The 22,056-nt window shown below is 43.3% G+C and overlaps 1 protein-coding gene across 4 annotated transcripts in view; it reads left to right on the forward strand.

The window, feature by feature from the left end:
• The window catches only part of LOC110526520 (myosin-binding protein C, cardiac-type), a 40,432-nt gene extending 19,409 nt beyond the window's left edge, over positions 1-21,023 (forward strand). Inside the window, exons 4-21 of one of the 4 annotated variants that reach the window (XM_090238782.1) lie at positions 1,035-1,200; positions 1,294-1,400; positions 1,494-1,523; positions 1,648-1,787; positions 2,425-2,472; positions 3,272-3,431; positions 3,841-3,945; positions 4,275-4,463; positions 10,127-10,261; positions 10,786-10,953; positions 13,032-13,120; positions 14,335-14,530; positions 14,805-14,944; positions 15,941-16,100; positions 16,310-16,446; positions 16,732-16,918; positions 18,406-18,426; positions 20,575-21,023. In XM_090238782.1, the coding sequence (XP_090094908.1) occupies positions 1,035-1,200; positions 1,294-1,400; positions 1,494-1,523; positions 1,648-1,787; positions 2,425-2,472; positions 3,272-3,431; positions 3,841-3,945; positions 4,275-4,463; positions 10,127-10,261; positions 10,786-10,953; positions 13,032-13,120; positions 14,335-14,530; positions 14,805-14,944; positions 15,941-16,100; positions 16,310-16,446; positions 16,732-16,918; positions 18,406-18,426; positions 20,575-20,624 (2,228 nt within the window). In that variant the 3' untranslated portion in view covers positions 20,625-21,023. The remainder of the gene's footprint in view (positions 1-1,034; positions 1,201-1,293; positions 1,401-1,493; positions 1,524-1,647; positions 1,788-2,424; positions 2,473-3,271; positions 3,432-3,840; positions 3,946-4,274; positions 4,464-10,126; positions 10,262-10,785; positions 10,954-13,031; positions 13,121-14,334; positions 14,531-14,804; positions 14,945-15,940; positions 16,101-16,309; positions 16,447-16,731; positions 16,919-18,405; positions 18,427-20,574) is intronic. The other 3 variants (XM_090238785.1, XM_090238783.1, XM_090238784.1) reach the window with 3 other exon arrangements.
• The last annotated feature ends 1,033 nt before the right edge of the window (positions 21,024-22,056 follow it).

Raw genomic sequence — 22,056 nt, forward strand, 5'->3', positions numbered from 1 at the left:
TGCCATACCAAACTGTGATGCAACCAGTCAGGATGCTCTTGATGGTGCAGCTGTAGAATTTTCGGAGGAAAAAAAATCTTTGCAGTCTCCTGAGGGAAAATAGGCATTATCGTGCCCTCTTCAAGACTGTCTTGGTGTATCTGGACCATGATAGTGTCTTAGTGATGTGGACACCAAGGAACTTGAAGCTCTCGATCTGCTCCACTACAACCCTGTCGATGTGAATGGGGGAGTGCTTGGCCCTTCTTTCCTATAGTTCACAATCAGCTCCTTTGTTTTGCTCACGTTGAGGGAGAGGTTGTTGTCCTGCCACCACACTGCCAGGTCTCTGACCTCCTCTCTGGTTCGTCGTTGGTGATCAGGCCTACTACTGTTGTGTCATCGGCAAACTTAATGATGGTGTTGGAGTCGTGTGTGGCCACGCAGCCGTGGGTGAACAGGGAGTACAGGAGGGGACTAAGCACAAACCCCTGAATACACAAGTATCTTGTGTGTATTATTTTATTGTGTGTTGCTCAGCGGTTGTTGCTCGTAGTTGAATTTAAATATGATATCTGGCCCAGCTCGCAACTATAGTTTATCTGGGCCCCATCAAATTTAGCCATTGCCAAGAATTACCAGCTGCCAACCCCATTATGCTCTCAGTAGCAGCTTCTCATTGCTCCTGTCAGCTAACTTCATTCTGCCGTAACCTTCACTAGGAGTGGAGTAGTTTACATTGATCATTGCGGACACTCCCTGTCCACTACCCTTAACTGTCTCGTACTCTCTCTTATGTTGATAGACTTTGAGCTTGCAGCCTCCGTTGATGTCTAAAAGTATTAGTTTCCTGTGTGGATCAGATGCCCTATCCTCTATGCATCTGGTGTTGTCATATACTGTATATATACTGTATATCCATGTCACTTAGGATCCCCTAGTAAAAGTCCCCTAGAAAAACCTAGGATCATAACGAACACACCACATATTCTGAAATACTTCATATACTACATACATTGTGAATCATCTCTGACCTCTGACTTCTGACCCTTTAGAGAAGGAACTGGAGGTGTACCAAAACATTGCTGACCTCACGGTGAAGGCAAAGGATGAGGCTGTGTTTAAATGTGAGGTCTCAGATGAGACTGTGAAGGGTATCTGGTACAAGAACGGAGTGGAAGTGAAGGCCGATGCCAGGACCAATATTACACACATTGGCAGGTGAGAATGGTATCCATACTGTTGTACTGGGTAGGATCAGAAGGTTTGTTGAGTAGTTGGACAAATATTTGTGAAAATTCTGTCTCACTGAAGGATCCACAAACTCACTATCGATGATGTCAAACCTGAGGACCAGGGTGACTACACCTTTGTTCCAGAGGGATACGCATTCAACCTCTCAGCCAAACTCAACTTCCTGGGTACTTTTACAATTACACCATGTCATGTGCCCCTGCATTTCATAATGATCCTTTTCATTTTATGAATTCATTGCGTGTTTGTCTGCTTTTCAGAGGTCAAGATCGATTATGTGCCTCGCCAAGGTATACCATGGTTTATTCTTCATCCTCGCAGCCTCTTATTCAATTGAAAATATTATATATCTTGGATTGCTGGATTAAGAATACATTTACATATTTTGCATTCCATCATTCTTTATTCCTGAAGATCCTCCAAAGATCCACCTTGACTGCATGGGTCACACGTCCGACTCCACCATAATGGTGGTGGCTGGGAACAAGCTGCGACTGGACGTGCCCATCACTGGAGACCCAGCGCCTACTGTGGTCTGGACAAAGGGAGAAAAGGTAAAGTTGCTGGTTTTCCTTATTAGCCACGCAGGCTAGCACATAGCCTCTATTCCAATCTTGGTAGGCCAGAACCAAATCTTGTGTGAATGCTGGCCTCTGACCAGTGGATGTTTAGGAGAGACTACCTCAGTGCCAACGACTGTACAGATGATCAGGTCTTCTAGGTGAGGCTTGCTGTGAGAAGACTGAACCATGTTGTTTTGTCTTCCCCATTAGTACGTCATAAGCTGTCTGATACTTTGTATGTTCACTCATACAATTAACTCTTCCACTACCAGTGGCCATGTACTGTAGACTAGCTTAATTATTAATGTTTCTTTCCTTGTTTTTTTTCAATATCAACTATGGTGTTTACCTTGTTTTCCACTTTCAACTATGTGGTTTCCCATGTTCTCAATTGTCAAACTTTTTAATTTACGTCTTAGCTAATTGTCCCACTTTCATGGTGAGAGGATCCCTTCCTCACCCATCCCAACAGGTAGGAGGTCTGCAGGCGATCACATGACCTAAATTCCAGCAGGTGTCTGGTTGATTGCTGGGAACGGGAGGTTAGTTGGGGAGAAGGGGGAGACAAGAGGGGAATACCCTCTGGCCTCCTCTTCAGCACCCTTACTGCTTTGCTCTGCTCATGTAGGCTGGCTCTGAGGTGGCGGCAGAAACATGGAGCATCAAGGATGGGGATGTGAGTGTGGCCCTAAACACCAACGCTGAGGCCTGTGCATGTCTCTTTTCAATCTCTGTTACTACTTTCTCTCCATAGCACCTGGGTTCCAAAAAATGCATCTCTTTCCCCTGTATATGTGTTTGTGCATTTGTGTCAGTCTCATGCTGTCCTTTCTCTTCTGGCATCCCTGTTACTTTTTATTCCTCATGCTCTCACACACTGTTCATTTCAAAACATCAAGGATTGTATTTTGTCTGTGCCAACAGAGGCCTGGGTGGCAACATGTTGACTGATAACTTAACACAGCATTCAATGCTAATTAAACAATGCATGCGGTTTCATACTTTCATGACGATCAGGTAAGAGCATGTTCAAAATCTTCTGCTGAAATGAAAGACATCGAAGGGGTGACACCAGGGCAGAACAGTAAGTATTATAGCTGCTTTGCATGGCCATTTCAGCTGAGTCTATGAGTAAACCTCCCAGTGTGGTTGGTTTTCATGCCAAAAAGCATGACCAGGTAAATCCTTTCCAGCCAATGTGTCTTGGAAAGTGTATTTCGTCCTTTTTTGGCTTTGACAATAAACAGTATCATCAAGGGTGTGTTCACTACAACAGACCGGAAGCAAGCAAGCCGAAACAAGGAAGGACCTACCTGAATTTGTCCATTAAGAAACTCTCGTTTGCAACGGTGTGCACTAATGAATACACTCCAGATCAGATGATATAAACGGTTGCATTACGAATTGGAATTGATCCCTTAAGTTCAGCTGAATGAGAACGACTCCGCTAATGATCTGCTGTCCTGATGAGTCAGGTGATGACAGAGGGAGATGGAAGGCTCCACGTGGAGAGCACCAAGGGACACTGTATCTTCACTATTGAGGGAGCGGATAAACAGGACGAGGGCCTCTACTCTGTGATTGTGCGGAACCCTGCTGGGGAGGACAAAGCTGACATTAACGTCAAAGTTGTTGGTAAGATACAACCACTGCCCACAAGGATTTTTGTTGATACATTTTTCATTCTGTCATTAGTCAAAGAGATGAGACAAATTAGTTTAATCAGGTTGTGCCTTGCTTATCCTGTATTTTACACTATATTTTGGGAGCTTGGGATAAAGGTTCTATCTGCATTTTTGTCCAAATGTAGTTATTGTCATAGCCTTGTTCTGTTCAATGTTCTCTGCCTATGTAGTACTCTAAACACCCCAATTAATTTTGTTAAGTTCAAAAGAATACTAGATAAAAATTGCAGACACCATTCAAACCAATGAGGGTTTGAAACTTTAAAGCCAATTATCTCAGAATCATCCTTTTGCAGATAGAACCTTATAGTCCCAAGTCATCTTATTCATGTTTTTTTATGGCCTTTTCTTTTCCTCAGATGCGCCAGACCCTCCCTCGGCCCCAAGGATCCTCAGTGTTGGAGAGGACTCCTGCGTTGTCCAGTGGGACCCCCCTAAGTCAGATGGTGGCAACCCGATCATTGGTGAGGATATACAGTAGCGTGCATAATGTCTTACCAGATCTTATGTTCAGGCATACACAATGCTCACTTGTTTACAGCGAACATGTACAGAGAAAATATGAGTAGTTTGATTGTAGTATACTGATAGGTACAGTCACATGTCTATCAGTGGAGGCTGCTGGGATGACGGCTCATTAATAATGTCTGGAACGGAACTGAACGAATGGAATAGCATCAGACACATGGAAACCATGTGTTTGATGTATTTGACACCATTCCACTGCAGCCATTAAGGTGCCACCAACCTCCTGTAATGTATACAGTAACAATGTTTGACGTTTTCTTCCCAGGCTATGTGCTGGAGAGGAAGAAGAAGAAGAGCTACAGGTGGATGAGGCTGAACTTTGACCCCTACACTGATACTACCTATGAGGCCAAGAGGATGATAGAGGGTGTGGAATATGAGATGCGTGTCTATGCAGTGAACGCCATTGGCATGTCATGCCACAGCGCTGCCTCACAACCCTTCATCCCAGTGGGTGAGTTCCCCTCCTTGTGATTTTCCTTTATATACATCTATGAAATTGAACTTCCCTGTTTGAGGGATGGGGAAATACATTTTGTTCTATGTGGCGCCTCGTACAATCAGGTCATTCAAAATGCAAACAGATATGTGTCAGCTTGTTGGTGTAAACTTTGGGTGGTGGATGGTCATCGTATAGGCATGTGCTCTCCCTTGGGTGGTCACACTGGACAGTCAGTCACTCACCAGTCATATGATTATGTTTACATGCACATCAATAATTCAATATTAAACTGATTATGACAATAGGTAGATTATGCAATAGTCATGTAAACATCTTACTCTGATTATCTTAATCGGCGTACGGTCAAAATCGAAGTAAACAAGCAGCAATTAAAACACCAGGTTTTCTAAGCAATCTTTTGAATTATTAGGATATGTGTGAACGGCTTAATCGGAGTTCCAGCAGTGCATTTGATCTGCACTTGTGACAGCACCAGCAGTGCAAGCTTCCCTCTTATGTGCGAGGGAAGTTACCACAAGAGGGCACAGTGGTCTGAAAGTATGTATTTTTACAATGCAATCATGTATTATGCCAAATCAATTAAATTAAACCATTACTTATGAGAAGCAATTCACCTCACATACTGTAACCTACTGTAACAGTGTGAGCTAGCCCATCTAGATGTCACAATCGCTGTCTTCCATCTCCTTGTCATAAATGAGCCAAGGAGCAGCGTGCATGTAATTCCACATCTTTAATAAAGTGAAACCTTCACAAAAAATAGGTAAACAGATACCGAATGTGACACAACAGTGGCACACACAAACACTCACAGAAAATAAATTATTACCCACAAACACAGGTGGGAAAAAGGCTACCTAAGTATGTTTCCCAATCAGAGACAAAGATAGACAGCTGTCCCTGATTGTGATCCATACCAGGCCAAAAACAAAGAAATAGAAAACATAGAATGCCCACCCAAATCACACCCTGACCTAACCAAATAGAGAAATAAAAAGGCTCTCTAAGGTCAGGGCGTGACACTAGATGAATAATGCAGAGAAGTAATGAGCTGTGTCTGTGGAAAAACTGAAAGTATGCATCTTAGAAATAGTTTTCACATACAAACTGTATATGTCTGAACTCAGAATCAAGTAGGCTTCACAGAAATAACATGGTCGCTGTGGTAGAACGTTTACTTTGATTGGTGATCTTCTGCATTAATCAAAGTCCCATGAGGTAGCCTGATTTCAGATGTGTCCATGTAAACAGGATTATTAGGAAAATCGTTATTTTTGCATTGCATGTAAACGTTTTTTTCAAACTATTATATTCATCTTATCAATCCCCAAGCTGACAAGGTACAAATCTGTCGTTCTGCCCCTGAACAGGAAGTTAACCCACTGTTCCTAGGCCGTCATTGAAAATAAGAATTTGTTCTTAACTGACTTGCCTAGTAAAATAAAGGTAAAATAAAAAAATGACAAATAAATTCACAATAATCGTATTATTGTCCATGCATTGTCACACTGTCACATCAACACAACTTCTGTCCTGGCAGAGATTACTGATGTGAGCTGACCACGGAACATAAACAGAGCATAAAAACAGAAGAAACAACCCCATTGTTCTGACCTGTATTCTCTGAATATAATGTTGATATTACTTCGTTAATAATACAGTTGCGCTAATATGTCACAAAATTCCCAATTTGATGTATCAAATTGTATGTATTTTTTTACATGATTTTAATTGGAAATGTACAAAACTGTTTCCATCTTAAAGTATTTGGATTACCCATATACATATTTTCAGTGGCAGTGCGTTTGATTGATGCCAGTGCTGTCTATCACTACAGTGAATTGTCTTGGGGGTTTGGCTACTGAGAGTTAAGTTTACATATCCCCTAAGCCATGTAAGGTCTGCTATGCAATCACAACGGGCACCTCTAACCACTCAACAACAACACATGGTCATCTTGACATTTGGTTCCTATGGCATGCTGACTTGTGCTTGTAGGGAAAACATGTTTGGGTAGACACTGTCTAAAATAAGACTGGAGGAGGTGTCTTCAAGACAGAAATCAGTGTCTAGTGGAATTATGGGGCTCTCTTTACCTTGGGTCCCCCTCTACTTTCTCCTCCTTCTCGGGGATGTGAGTGTGAACATCGAGGTATCTGGACGGACCCATCTCTTGTAAGACAGCTGATTAGGAAACTATCTGTGGCATCCCCCTCTATAAATAATGGCATGTAAGCGCGTGGCGGGGCTGGGACCAGCTGCTTAGAACCCAGGGGCTAGCTGCTACTGTTGAGGCTGCTCTGGGAGGACATCGACCCAGCTGAACTGCTGCTGTCGAGTGCTATCACTGAGATAGAACAGATCGAGAGAGAGGAGCAACAGCAGAGTAGATTGAGGCGTGTGGGAGACAAGGAACAGGAGGAGTACGACAAGCTCACTTCGAAGAGCACTATCTTAACCTTATTCAAGGATGACCAAGCCAATGCTGCCAAAGACGGCCGAGAAGAAGCCACCAGCGGAGGAAGTTCCAGTGGAAGGTGCAGCAAAGGCACCGACAGAAGGGGAGGCCAAGCCACACGCAGCAGCAGTACCTCCTCCAGAGGAACAAGCCCCAGATCTGGCACCAGAGACCCCTGTTGAGCCAGCAGCACCCTCAACAAGGCCAGTCCCAGCTGAAGGAGCCCCAGCTCCGGCACCCCCAGCTGAGGATGGGGCCTCTCCGGCAGAAGGAGACCCACCAGCCGATAGAGCCCCCCCTGCAGAGGGTGACCCAGCAGAGCCTGCCCCGGCACCAGAGCCCGCCCAGGCACCAGAGCCCGTACCAGAGTTGGAACCTCCTAGGAGTAGGCATTGATTTATTTTCCTCTAAGCTAGGGTCAACTATTACGTGCATGGTTTGTGCTGTAATAAATACTGGGATTTCTTTAATGATAATGATGATAATAAGATAGAAGGTGAACCCTGGCTGTGGTTTCTGTGGTTCTGTTCTCCTTTTTACTGTTATTGTAAGGGGCAATGTAAGTAGGAATGGACAGTGCCACCTTCATTGGTAAATCAGAGATGTTTGTTGTATGTTTTGTCTCACAGGCGCAAAAGAGAAGAAAAGTTTTCTACTAACAGACTTTCCTGTGTTGTTGTTTGTGTGTTGGCTAATAAAATGAAAAGGATGTTTATCAAAGCATTGTTTGCTGTGTTCCTGTACTGCCCGTAGACGCCAGTTGGTCTTTCCCATTCAGTCTGGCCCTTTAAACACAGACTGACCTCTGACCTCTACTACATGCCTACATGGCTCCCCTGTCTGGTTAACCTGTGACATGGGACCATGGGCTCAGGGCCTGGGGGAAAGGCAACTCTGTAACTCAACCTCTGATGGCTGTCAGCTTGAGCTTATTTTAGGCTGCTTTTGCAGGATGTCTCTATGTGCTAATGTGTTGTTACATGCAAACTGTTTATGTGGTACAAATCAGCTATGACAGGATAAATTACAAATAACCTCAGTTCTCTCTGTTGATATTAGGATTATTCATGAAATACATCTTTAGATTTATGGATGTAAACAAAAAATGAGTAAGATACTCTATTTGTTTCTCCATTGTTATTTACCCATTTTCTAAGAAAAATGGTGAGATAAACATGACATTAAGATTTATAGGGACTGAATGGTTTCCATAGTAGCATTGATGCAGCTAGCCCAGTATTGCAGCCTGGTCTCATAGACTAGACGTAACATAGTAAAGGTAAATACAGAACACTAATATTAGTATGATATGTCACGTTTGGTATGGTTACCACAGGAGGTTGGTGGCACCTTAATTGGGGAGGATGGGCTCATGGTAATGGCTGGAGCGGAATAATTGGAATGGTACCAAACACATCAAACACTTGGTTTCCATGTGTTTGATGCCATTCCATTTACTCTGTTCTGGCCATTATTATGAGACGGCCTTCCCTCAGCAACCTCCACTGATGGTTACATAAGACAGATGGTTACTTAACTTCTTGGTGACAGGGGGGCAGTATTGAGTAGCTTGGATGAATAAGGTGCCCAGAGTAAACTGCCTGCTACTCTGTCCCAGTTGCTAATGAATGCACATTATTAGTAATATTGGATAGAAAACACTCTGAAGTTTCTAAAACTGTTTTAAATGATGTCTGTGAGTATAACAGAACTCATATGGCAGGCGAAAACCTGATAAAAAATCCACCAGGAAGTGGGAAATCTGAGGTTGGTCGATTTTCAACTCATTCCCTATTGAAGATACAATGGGATATTGGTCATGTTGCACTTCCTAAGGCTTCCACTAGATGTCAACAGTTTTTAGAACTTTGTTTGAGGCTTCTACTGTGAAGTGGGGACGAATGAGAGGGGAATGAGTCAGAGGTCTGGCAGAATGCTTTGAGCTCGTGACGCGCGGTCTCTCTCTCTCTCTCTCTCTCTCTCTCTCTCTCTCTCTCTCTCTCTCTCTCTCTCTCTCTCTCTCTCTCTCTCTCTCTCTCTCTCTCTCTCTCTGCGTGGATGACATCAGTGAAAATCACTGCATGTTTTGGAACTACTGAACATAACACGCCAATGTAAAATGAGATATTTGGATATAAATATGCACTTTAACGAACAACCACAACCTTAACCCCTTTAGCTAACCCTTCCCCTGATCTAAGCCTTTACCCTAACTCATAAACTTAATCTCAACCCTTACCCCAAACCATAATCCCTAGTCTAGCTAAGGTTAGCCAGGTAGCTAACGTTAACCCCCCAGCCACCTAGCTAGAATTTCTAACATATCATACCTTTTGCAAATTCGTAATATATTGTATGTGTCGCAAATTCGTAACACATTGTTCGTTTTAGATATTCGTAACATATAATACGAATTGTAATTCGTAAACATGTTATACAAAAAGGGTAATGGACAAATGAATACATACCATCCTAAATGGAGTGGCTCGTAATTGCATACAGAATAATATAAAATGCTCTAAGAACAGGTTGAGTATTGATGAAAGCTCTGTCATGCATTTTTTATTTAACCAGGCAAGTCAGTTAAGGAAATATTCTTATTTACAATGACAGCCTACATCAGCCAAACCCGGACGACGCTGGGCCAATTATGTGCCTCCCAATCACAGCCGGTTGTGATACAGCCTGGATACGAACCAGGGTGTCTGTAGTGACACCTCAAGCACTGAGATGCAGTGCCTTAGACCGCTGCGCCACTCGGGAGCCTGCAAGGTCCATACTTAATCTCCAATGTGCTAGCTCCAGGTCAGCTAGCATGCAGGGGTGCTTAACACATGGGTTGTGGTAAGGTTGGAGATACTGTATTTCAGGAAGTGATGCTTTTATTGGAGGACCCTAGTTTACAAGGCTGTTACCAGTAGCAACACACTTTATCTGCAGCTAAGTTAAACTGTCTTGATGCTGAGGCATCAATGACAGGTAGCAGTAAATCCACAATAAAAATATCCTGCATTGACACCTGCTAACACTGAAATGTTTCCTTCTCTATTTTTCAATATGTCTTTTTTACAGTCATATACTGTGACATCGGTGACATAACATATGGAAATATTGATGTATTTTTTTCTTGACATTGATTTCTTATTTAGACTAGAATAATGTTGCTGAAATCTCTCTCTCTCTCTCTCTCTCTCAGCCCCAACCAGTGAGCCCGTCGGCCTGTGCGTGGATGACATCAGTGACACTACCATCTCACTGAAGTGGAGAACCCCGGAGCATCTGGGTTCGTCTGAGCTGGATGGCTATGGGGTCGAGTACTGCAAGGAGGGCTGTGAGTACTGCATTCAATATTTTGATCCCTGACACACACACTCACACAATGTCTGGGTAGATAAGGAGGAGGATGGCATGAAAGCTGTTAACACACTATTTGAAAAACAACCTAACAATATAGAAAAACTGTCAAATAAATCCAAATGCAGCAACATTTCAGAGAGCATTGCCTGTTTACATTTTAAAAAAAAATCTTGACCCTCTTACATAAAATGACACCCTCCATCATGCTAGCTGTATCACACTTTCCATGATGAGCCATTATCTAAAAAGCTTTGGTTTTAGTCTGACAACATCAAAGGCCTAAGTTGTCAAGAGTGGTTTGAGCCAGGGACCATTAGCACAACGCGTAGGTAATTAAATCAATCCCTCCAGGGTTGGCTATGCTGGCCAGCTGCACGTCAATGTTCTAACTCCATCCAAGCAGGCAGCCCTAGTTGTGATGACATATAGGGATGGGGCACTGAGCCTTCTTCGGATGTTGCATTTTGACATGTCTGTCTGGCCGTCTCTTGCCCACAGCTGATGAATGGGTGCCAGCTTTCGAGGGTCTGACAGAGAGGACATCTGTAATCATCCGGGACCTGCCAACTGGGGAGAAGATGCAGTTCCGTGTCAGAGCCTACAACATGGCAGGGCCCAGTGCACCTACCTCCCTAGCACAGGCCGTCACTATCCGCGAGATCATGCGTAAGCATTCCCCCATGATTGCCTAAAACGAATCCAATTTTTCAATTATACCCTCCCTCCCATACAATGAGCATGAAGTCAAAACACGTACAAAACATAAATATATTTTTTACCAGGGAAGTTCCTAAAACACTTGTACTGTAAGAGTAAGACATCATCAGTTTGTTCAAAATCCAAAGGTTTTAATGGAAAGTATGTGAGGTGTCCTGCTGTTGTCTCCTCTCTCCTATTTCTCTACAGTTTGAGATATTTAGCTGATGAGGCTTGAAGTTATTCTCCACTACCCTACATGGATCTCAGGGCTCACAGATCATGTTTGGGAACATACATACATTGCCAAGGTCATCAGCTATTTCGCTCTCAGCACCTAACAGATTAGTTGTGAGGTGTATTTTGAGTTCTCAGATGTACACTGAAGCCCCCGGCCTTTGCACTTGCTGCAGGATGATATTATCACTAAGTGCTGATTGGCAGTAAGGAAATTTCACGGTAACAGTGACACTGAGACTCACTATGTCAAACAAAAACCAATGATTGCAAAGTTAAACAAACCATACAACTCTATGCATGATGACTACGTTTAACATTTTCCATTGAAAGTTACAAAAACACATTTACTGTGGAAATTGTTAAAAGTAGTTCCTGTGCATAGAGTTGTATGGTTGGTTTAATTCTCCAATGATTGGTTTTTGTTTGACATACATGTTAAAGTGAAAGTCTGTGTCACCGTTACTGTGGAATTGCACTGAAAAGCACTTGATGTTGTCAACTCACGCTTATTACTACCGCACAGGTGGTTGGTCAATGTACATGAGCAGTAACTCATTGGATCAGTAATGGTGCCATCAAGCTAAACGTGATAGTTGAAAGGTATTGTAATGAAACAGAAGGGAGCAGGTCTCGAACCCTCAACCTTCGAGCCCGAGGTCCGGCGCGCTATCGACTGTGCCGCAAAATTATAAAACCAGGGTCGTTACAGTATTGTGGTACTCCCAGTCTCAGGGAAAAGTCTGAGCCATGAACCAACTTCTAGGGTTGGGCGGTATGCATATTTTCATACCATTCCTGTACCATAGAGGGGTATACGGTATTACTGGCAGTGCACACAATGGCCGGTATTTTTTTCCCCCAAAGAATTCACACAGCGGACACTAGCTAAATGCTAACAAGCGAACATAAACTAATTGCAAGAACAGACAACCGAGCTCAAGTAAAATAACTACAGTATCTGAAAAGGCTAATCAGTTTGCTGCAGCACAAAGAAATGTTTGGCAGCCAGGATTTTTATCCAAGGGGGGATTTGATTGTTTCTGCCATAACCAAGAAGCTTGATCTTGCGAGCTAGCCACTAAGTTAGGAAGTTAGCAAACCAAATGCATAGCTGGAGCCCTGAGCTGGAGATAATTTATTTGGCACATCTTAGATAGTGAAAACTTATAGTTATAAGCAGTGGCGTAGCACACACCCCCGAGAGGCGGGTAGGCCCCGAGCTTTAGGGTACTGATGGCATTGGCATAATTTCAGGTAAACTGAGGGTAGGCTATAGCAAAGTGACTTTATTCTATTTTCTGCATTCCTACACAATTTAATTTTAATTTAAATGTCTAAAATGCTGTACAGAGAACAGCAAAAATAAGCAATTGACAACAATTGACTCCAGTCATTATCACCTTGGCTGCTATACCTTCATTCACCTCAGTTGATAAGGGACATAAATAACATTCTTCAGCAACATATCTTACAGCAATTAGCTGCTACGCATTAGCTCAGCACCGGAATTTAAAACTCGAGTTTAGTTTCAAGTCAAACAGCTGTAACCTAGTCAATTACAGCCACCTTCCACCTGCACTGTTTTGAGAGGAAAGTTGGGCTGTTCACCTGCAGTCAGGCAAACAGTCTTCCCGCCCACTTCGAGGTGTCTGCATGGTCCTAAAGCCAGCCCAAATTGACACCCCTGATTGACAATATTGAGAAGACGGTATACCGCCCAAGCCTACCAATTTCCCCGCACACGCACACCACAAAACTGTACCCAAACACTTTTATTCATTGACATCTTATGACATTTTTGTTAACAGAGAAACCCAAAATCTGGATTCCTAGAAATCTCCGCCAGACCCTCATCAAGAAAGTGGAGGAGACAATCAACCTTGTGATCCCTTTCCAGGTATGGGGTAGAGTACACCCTTCACACTCTATAGGTTGAATGTACTGTATATATGCTGGTGCCCTGGCCCATAAGAGAAATATGTTGAATGAAATTGCTATTTCATTTTCTTTGGTGCACGTTGAGTTATGGAATGGTGCTACCGACATTAAAAAAATATTAGTTTACTATGGAATACTAGTCCTACTGTTACGGTTTTCTTGTGGTGAAGGAGAGTCGGACCAAAATTCAGCGTGGTATTCTTGATACATGTTTAATAAAGAATAAACACGAACAATACAAAAACAACAAACGTAACGAAAACCTATACAGCCTATCTGGTGACAACAAAGACAGGAACAATCACCCACGAAACACTCAAAGAATATGGCTGCCTAAATATGGTTCCCAATCAGAGACAACGATAAACACCTGCCTCTGATTGAGAACCACTCCAGACAGCCATAGACTATGCTAGATACCCCTACTAAGCCACAAACCCAATACCTAACAAAAACCCCAAGACGAAACACACCACATACAAAACCCATGTCACACCCTGGCCTGACCAAATAAAGAAAGAAAACACAAAATACTAAGACCAGGGCGTGACACCTACCTATCTATAGGTTTTGGAAAATTTGTCCAGTAGGTTTCCTCAAGGAGAAAGCTCCCATTTGTACGTCAAAATAATAAAACAAAATTACTGCAAAAACACAACAGTAAATTCTACAGTATACTACAGTCTGCAAAAATACCTCAGTAAATCACGCTGTCTCTTTATTCCTTTCTGCTTTTCCCTCAAGACTATAAATACATACAGCTTCAGTTTTGAAACTGTATCCTAGTAACACATACAATTGACAGACTGATAACTGATACAGACATGATTATCTTAAGCAGCTCATAGTGAGTAACTGCTGAAAACCACAAGCCAAGGAGTCTGGGCCACTGCCAAATGTACCACCATCTACTGTATTCATTAGGAACATTTATCTAGGTTCAAATCTGCCATACAAATATCTGAACAATATCATATTTCAAATGTCTTGGTCTGGAGATGTACTGAAATCATCATCACCCCTGGACCTGTAATGATTATTTAGTAAACGTAGGTTACTGAGGAAAACCAATATTTCACACATATTAACTTACTTGTACTGTAGTCCTCCAGAATCTGGTTTGGTCTTTCTAAAAAAATGTTAGATTGTTTATATTATTATTTTTTATTTTAGGGCAAGCCTAGGCCTGTGATCACCTGGAGTAAAGATGGGGAGCATCTGAACCCGAAGCAGGTCAGCGTCCGAAACAGCGACACCGACACAATCCTGTTCATCCGCAAGTCAGAGAGGAAGGACTCTGGGAAGTATGAAGTCAAGCTGCAGATTGAGAATGTTGAGGACACAGCCAGCATCTCAATTCAAATTGTCGGTGAGGACTCCTCACAACTCTAATGGTTTGGAATAGAAATGTTTTATGATTGATCAGTGGCACTATCAGTTCACTCAGAATGGGTTTATGCTATCCCGCAAGCTGGTCCCATTATCGTTGGATATTGAAACAAAACCACACCTGTCCCTAAGATAACATATTCTACGTGTACCCACCGTGTGGTTTACATTTCTCTGTGAATGATTGGATTGGAGTTTAAGGTAAAGTTATGGTACAGTATGTTGACTCGATAAATATTATTTCTTATCTTTAGATTTGCCTGGGTCTCCAGAGAAACTGAAGATCATGGATGTTTGGGGCTTCAATGTGGCTCTGGAGTGGAAGCCACCCAAGGACAATGGAAATTGTGAAATAACCGGCTACATGGTTCAGAAGGCTGACAAGAAGACCATGGTGAGAGTCAATGTGCTGGGCAGTGTCTAACATGAAAATGTTCTCTTCATCAATTTGAGCAAGAGGTTCATATACGACAGAAAACTAGCAATTAATATTGGTCAGACAATATTGAATGAGTAAAGTTATACACTGCCCCTCCCATGGCAGGTTCAGGAAAGCATTATCTATATTATAAATGATGATTAGGCTAATATTTATCTTCTAACTGACACACAGAGGTCATCCCAATGTGTGTGTGAGAGAGGGCGAGCTGCCTGATAATTAGCTGTTAGTTCTCTGGCTGGGCTCAGAGTGAACTATGCCAAGCTCTGAGTGCCAAGGCAAGGTAGCTAAGCTCTCTGACACACGGCCATAATTGACTCATGTATGTACACTATGTGAGGGGAAGAATGATACATGGTCACCGAGGGGTATTTTACCCTCTCTTGTGACACACAGTCAGCCACAGCTAGGCAGAGAGCCTTTGTGAGCAAGGAAAACTGCATGCTGGGCCTGTTTGTTTGAGCTCCAACTGCCACCTTCCACCGCCCCAGGCAGCCACCCAGAGCACAGCAAGCCAAGCCCGTCCTGTTTTTAGCCCCCAGCCTTGGCCTCATACTGGACATGGCTTGTCTGTGTAGTGATGGAAACCCATTGTGCTTCTGAGCTGCAAGGTTAGTGGCTAAATAAAAAGCTCCCTGTTCAGGTTTCACACAAGTCATTATTAGACCCAATTAATTTCCTACATCTCACTATGGCAGGCTGTGAGATATGAGATTATCATGTTACAAAGAACAATATCTCATTTGGATATCGGAGATGCCCCATTACTAAATATAACACAGTTGGGCCCCTTTGTTTGGCAAACATTCAATGGAGTTGGCATGCATTCTCATTCTCTCAAGACACATTACACTTACATTGTGGTTGAGTTGTTCTGTAGTATTTTGGTAGCCCTAAAATATTGTCTCACTTAAAAATGAAGAGTTTGACTAAAATATGGTTGGTTTTCAGGAATGGTACACTGTCTATGAGCTATATAGGCGAACTAACTGTGTGGTGGCTGATCTCATCATGGGGAATGAATACATCTTCCGTATCTACGCTGTGAACATGGTAGGCCTCAGCCTAGAGCCCTGCTTCTCAGCAGACAGTGCCTACATCCAGAAAACAGGTGGGCTCCCATACCTGATGCACCGTTCATGGCAGTAATACCACCATGACATCATAACTATAAACAAACAATAGTTATACACTCATGTATGTAGGAGCAGCATTCATATGAAATTAATTTAAAAAAACATCCCCTACTGCCACCTGTGTAAAAACCCATAAACTTTCTGAACAAAGGTTGAGCACTGCATCTATTCATCTGTTCATCAGGTTTCGAATACAAGCCCCCAACCTACAAGGAGCATGACTTTTCCGAGGCGCCTAAGTTCACACACCCTCTAGTGAGCCGTTCAGTCATAGCAGGCTACAACGCCACCCTCAGCTGCTCCGTCAGAGGCATCCCCAAGGTGAGGTGTCCCTATACAGGCGAGAATGACAGAGACAAAGGCTATGCTGCTCACCATGAATGATATAGTGATTTATCACCATCAGAATGACCATCAAATCAGCACGACTATTACATTATCATCATGTCTGCTACTAATACTGTAGGGGGATGTCAAGCATGTCCTGACCAGTAAAACAGTAAAAACTATGAGCCTTAGTTATAGCAGATAGACATTATTTCATTTTTTTTGCCACATGCATTACTTTAGGCACATCTAGTTCACATTGTAACCTCTCTCTCTCAGCCCAAAGTGACATGGTACAAAAACAAGATGGACATCTCCAACGAGGCCAAGTACCGTATGTTCAGTAAGCAGGGCGTACTCACCCTGGAGATCCGCAAGCCCTGCTCATTTGATGGGGGAGTGTACATGTGCAAAGCAGTCAACGCCAGTGGAGAAGACGCAGTGGAGTGCAAGCTGGAGATTCGCCGTAAGTATCCCTAACACTACTCACCCTTTCTCTGCTGGTGAGCTCCTTAACACACCTGGCCTGCCAACCAACTGCCAACTCCATTGTCATTCTTGTATGCTCAGTGGCTAGTTTATTAGGTACACCACCCTGTTCACGAAAATGGTTCGCTCCTACAGACAATTAATCATGTGGCCGTGGCTTGTTATATAAAGCAGGCAGACAGGCATCAAGGCATTCAGTTACTGTTTGATTGAACGTAAGAATGGGCAAAATGAGTGACCTAAGTGACTTTGAGCGTGATATGATCGTCGGTGCCAGGTGCGTTCCAGTATCTCAGAAATGGCCGGCCTCCTGGGCTTTTCACGCACAACAGTGTCTAGGGGTTACCAAGAATAGTGTGACAAACAAAAAACATCCAGGCAACGGCGGTCCTGTGGGTGAAAACAACTCATTGATGAGAGGTCGAAGGAGAATGGCAAGAATGGTGCAACCTAACAGGCGGGCCACAAACTGGCAAATAACGACGCAGTGGTGTGCAGAATGGCATCTAGGAATGAACAACTCATTGGTCCTTGTCACGGATGGGCAATTGAAGCAGATGACCGGGTTCCACTCCTATCAGCTAAACACAAGAAGTGGCTCCAGTGGGCACGCAATCACCAACACTGGACAATTGAGGCGTGGAAAAACATTGCCTGGTCCGAAGAATCCCGGTTGCTGTTGTGTCATGCTGATGGCAGAGTCAGGATTTGGCGTAAACAGCTTGAGTCTATAGCCCCATCCTGCCTGGTGTCGATGGTACAGGCTGGTGGCGGTGGTGTAATGGTGTGGTGAATGTTTTCCTGGTACACGTTAGGGCCCTTGATACCAATTCAGCAATGTTTCCATATCCTGAAGAATTCAGGCAAAGGGGGGACCGACCCGGTACTAGATTGATGTACCTAATAAACTGGCCACCGAGTGTACATGGTGATTGTCAAGGTTTCCAACTTCCTATGTACTTCACTCTGTTTACGGTCTGGAACAGGTACCCTTAGTACATATTTGTCCATCAAATATGAAGTCATATATGAATGTCTGAAAATGTCATCATATATGAATGCTTCCCAACTCATATTTGAAACATGTTTTGGGGTTCCCTTATGAAATAATACATTTGGACATCAAATCTGAGATGGAAGAATTCTACTTGTACATGTTAAATGGCATGTTCAAATCTAGAACATGTATCATGGTAATCATAGTATGTTCTAGAGGGCAAATACAGTAAATCTATTCTTCCTATTTGAGATCTCATGTTAACATATACAGACATATCGTTATGTCTTCATAAGGGTATATTAACTCCCTGACGGACCTTTAGAATGTACACTGGAATACATGTAAAGGTTCTAAATGGATCCTGACACCATTACATGATCCATCTCCTCTGACGTGTGTCTCTCCTTCTGTCTGTAACCCCACCATGCTGTGTCCTGTCATGCTTCTACTCGTTTTATTCCCAGCACCTGGCACTTTCCCCCAAGGTAAGCCCCCACACTCAGTAATAACTGAGGTCAATCCCGTTATTATAGAACTGTTTCATTTGTGTTAACTGGAGAAGAATAAAAGGTGAAAATACTTAAACCTTAATTGCTTCTGGAAATCGCTCTGCATAAGACCGTCTGCTAAATGACTAAAATGTAAATGTACTATCCGTTACAGTATGTAACAATGTGCATTGTCCATCTCACTTCATTTAAGGTAAAACATGTTACAAAATATTGGATAATGTGAAAGTATAAGACTTTTACCTCATCTGTACACTATAGATTTTTAGAAAAATCTATCTTGATATTAACAAATTGAACTGGAGATGTTATTCTAATCCCAATGTTATTGAAGAACATAAACATTTCCTCAGTGGTATTTTTTATCAAATGGCATGGATATTATAAATAATATACACTGCTCAAAAAAATAAAGGGAACACTAAAATAACACATCCTAGATCTGAATGAATGTAATATTCTTATTAAATACTTTTTTCTTTACATAGTTGAATGTGCTGACAACAAAATCACACAAAAATTATCAATGGAAATCAAATTTATCAACCCATGGAGGTCTGGATTTGGAGTCACACTCAAAATTAAAGTGGAAAATCACACTACAGGCTGATCCAACTTTGATGTAATGTCCTTAAAACAAGTCAAAATGAGGCTCAGTGGTGTGTGTGGCCTCCACGTGCCTGTATGACCTCCCTACAACGCCTGGGCATGCTCCTGATGAGGTGGCGGATGGTCTCCTGAGGGATCTCCTCCCAGACCTGGACTAAAGCATCCGCCAACTCCTGGACAGTCTGTTGTGCAATGTGGCGTTAGTGGATGGAGCGAGACATGATTGTCCCAGATGTGCTCAATTGGATTCAGGTCTGGGGAACGAGCGGGCCAGTCCATAGCATCAATGCCTTCCTCTTGCAGGAACTGCTGACACACTCCAGCCACATGAGGTCTAGCATTGTCTTGCATTAGGAGGAACCCAGGGCCAACCGCACCAGCATAATGGTCTCACAAGGGGTCTGAGGATCTCATCTCGGTACCTAATGGCAGTCAGGCTACCTCTGGCGAGCACATGGAGGAATGCCACCCCACACCATGACTGACCCACCGCCAAACCGGTCATGCTGGAGAATGCTGCAGGCAGCAGAGCGTTGTCCACGGCGTCTCCAGACTCTGTCACGTCTGTAACATGTGCTCAGTGTGAACCTGCTTTCATCTGAGAAGAGCACAGGGCGCCAGTGGCGAATTTGCCAATCTTGGTGTTCTCTGGAAAATGCCAAACGTCCTACATGGTGTTGGGCTGTAAGCACAACCCCTACCTGTGGACGTCAGGCCCTCATACCACCCTCATGGAGTCTGTTTCTGACCATTTGAGCAGAGTCATGCACATTTGTGGCCTGCTGGAGGTCATTTTTCAGGGCTCTGGCAGTGCTCCTCCTGCTCCTCCTTGCACAAAGGCGGCGGTAGCGGTCCTGCTGCTGGGTTGTTGCCCTCCTACGGCCTCCTCCACGTCTCCTGATGTACTGGCCTGTCTCCTGGTAGCGCCTCCATGCTCTGGACACTACGCTGACAGACACAGCAAACCTTCTTGCCACAGCTCGCATTGATGTGCCATCCTGGATGAGCTGCACTACCTGAGCCACTTGTGTGGGTTGTAGACTCTGTCTCATGCTACCACTAGAGTGAAAGCACCGCCAGCATTCAAAAGTGACCAAAACATCAGCCAGGAAGCATAGGAACTGAGAAGTGGTCTGTGGTCACCACCTGCAGAACGTCTCCTTTATTGGGGGTGTCTTGCTAATTGCCTATAATTTCCACCTGTTGTGTATTCCATTTGCACAACAGCATGTGAAATGCATTGTCAATCAGTGTTGCTTCCTAAGTGGACAGTTTGATTTCACAGAAGTGTGATTGACTTGGAGTTACATTGTGTTGTTTAAGTGTTCCCTTTATTTTTTTGAGCAGTGTATTTTACATAGTCTAGAATTAAAATGTAAAAAGACAATAATTAGATCGAATAGTCTAAAATAGTGAAGTATTATCACTCATTCATTGATCACCAACAATAAGTTCTAATATGTTTGATTTATGAATTGGAAATATGATTCACGACTTAGACTAATTGCCTTGCAGCTCAAATCACCAAAGAGGAGAGGGATAAGCAGATGAACAAGGCTGATTAGGTGTAAAGAAGCCAGTTGAAGATAGGGTGGATGTCCCGTCTCATCCTACACGGACCTCCACTGGGACCCTGGCCAGACTACAGCTCAATGTGAAGAGACCAGAGATAATCCACTAGCTTTCATTTTCCTGTGTCCCACTACCACCCCGTTATGTGCACATGCCAATCTTCCCGGTTCCCTGTTGTGAAATCATCTTACATAGATCATCCAAGACACTACATTCATCCACATTGTGTTATTGTACCTTTATTTATTTCATGGAATAATTTGAGGAGTAGCAAAGGACTGCATTGTTTGATTCACTCTTGCATCCTTAGTAGAAAAAAGTTATTGAGTATTAGTGGCAAAGATCATTTGTTTTATGTATGAAAAATAAATGCAAAGCTTTGTCAACGGGCAGTAGGCGCCCCTTTTAGTCTCACTTATTCAAATGCAAGTCTATACCAGGTTTCTAGGGTGCCCAATCATACTCATATTCCCAGCTGTAAACTGGTTATAATGCAAGTTAAGTAAACCACTACCCCTGATGTGGCCTGTTCACTAGTGGGGGCCTTATAAAACCCCACCATTGTTTAACATGGGAAACAGACAGTGGACAGGGGTTAACACTGAGATGAATACACAGGTGGAGCAGCACTTGTGTGCCTCATGCTGCCCTACCCACAGAACATGATCACTATGAGGCCAACAAACAGTTGATGCTGTGACACTTGAATGCCAGAGGGAATGAACAAAAGCTGCTGGGTATTAATGTAACAAAGCCTAATTAAGGCCAAAAGAGGATACTGCAATATGCTTAATGTGTTTGGCCCAGTGGGAGGTGTGGGGAGGGTTGGAATGTCCCATTCCCCCTGGGGGTGCATCGCTGGGAGGTGAAATGTTTGGTCAAGCCACGTACATTGCCAAACAGGGTGTGAGAGGTAAGGCTGCTCCTGTTGGTTTCTGAGGTCCACTGCCAACCACCTACCTTCATCCACGACACATTTAAACAAACACATAATTGTCAAACTTGGTGTAGATTTGACATGTCATATTCAAATCCATAGTTCATGTGCACTTGTTCACTTCCAGTAAGCCCCATCATGATGTTGTTGTTACACCCTTCGCAAGGTTTGTATGTGTTAAAGGAACAGGGGCAGGTGACATGGACACCATCAACAGGGTTATTTTTTAACCCATAATGCATTCCACACACCAGTCAGAGGAGCCAATTGGGAGAGGTGTCAGTGCCCTGGTGCACCATTTATAACAATGATGATTTCAACAGCACCCTTGAGTAGCACTATGGTCAGTCAGTCAGACAGAACCTAACACTGTAGGCAAAGAAAAACACTCCCGATAAGTCCTGATGAGGTCAAAATCAGGCCAACTTACCTGTGTGTCAGTGTGGGGCAAATAAATGATACGAATGAGTGAGAATGTCCGTCAGAAA

The sequence above is a fragment of the Oncorhynchus mykiss genome, chromosome 6, assembly GCF_057628025.1.
Source record: "Oncorhynchus mykiss isolate SJ-2025 chromosome 6, ASM5762802v1, whole genome shotgun sequence".
NCBI classification, from domain to species: Eukaryota; Metazoa; Chordata; class Actinopteri; order Salmoniformes; family Salmonidae; genus Oncorhynchus; species Oncorhynchus mykiss.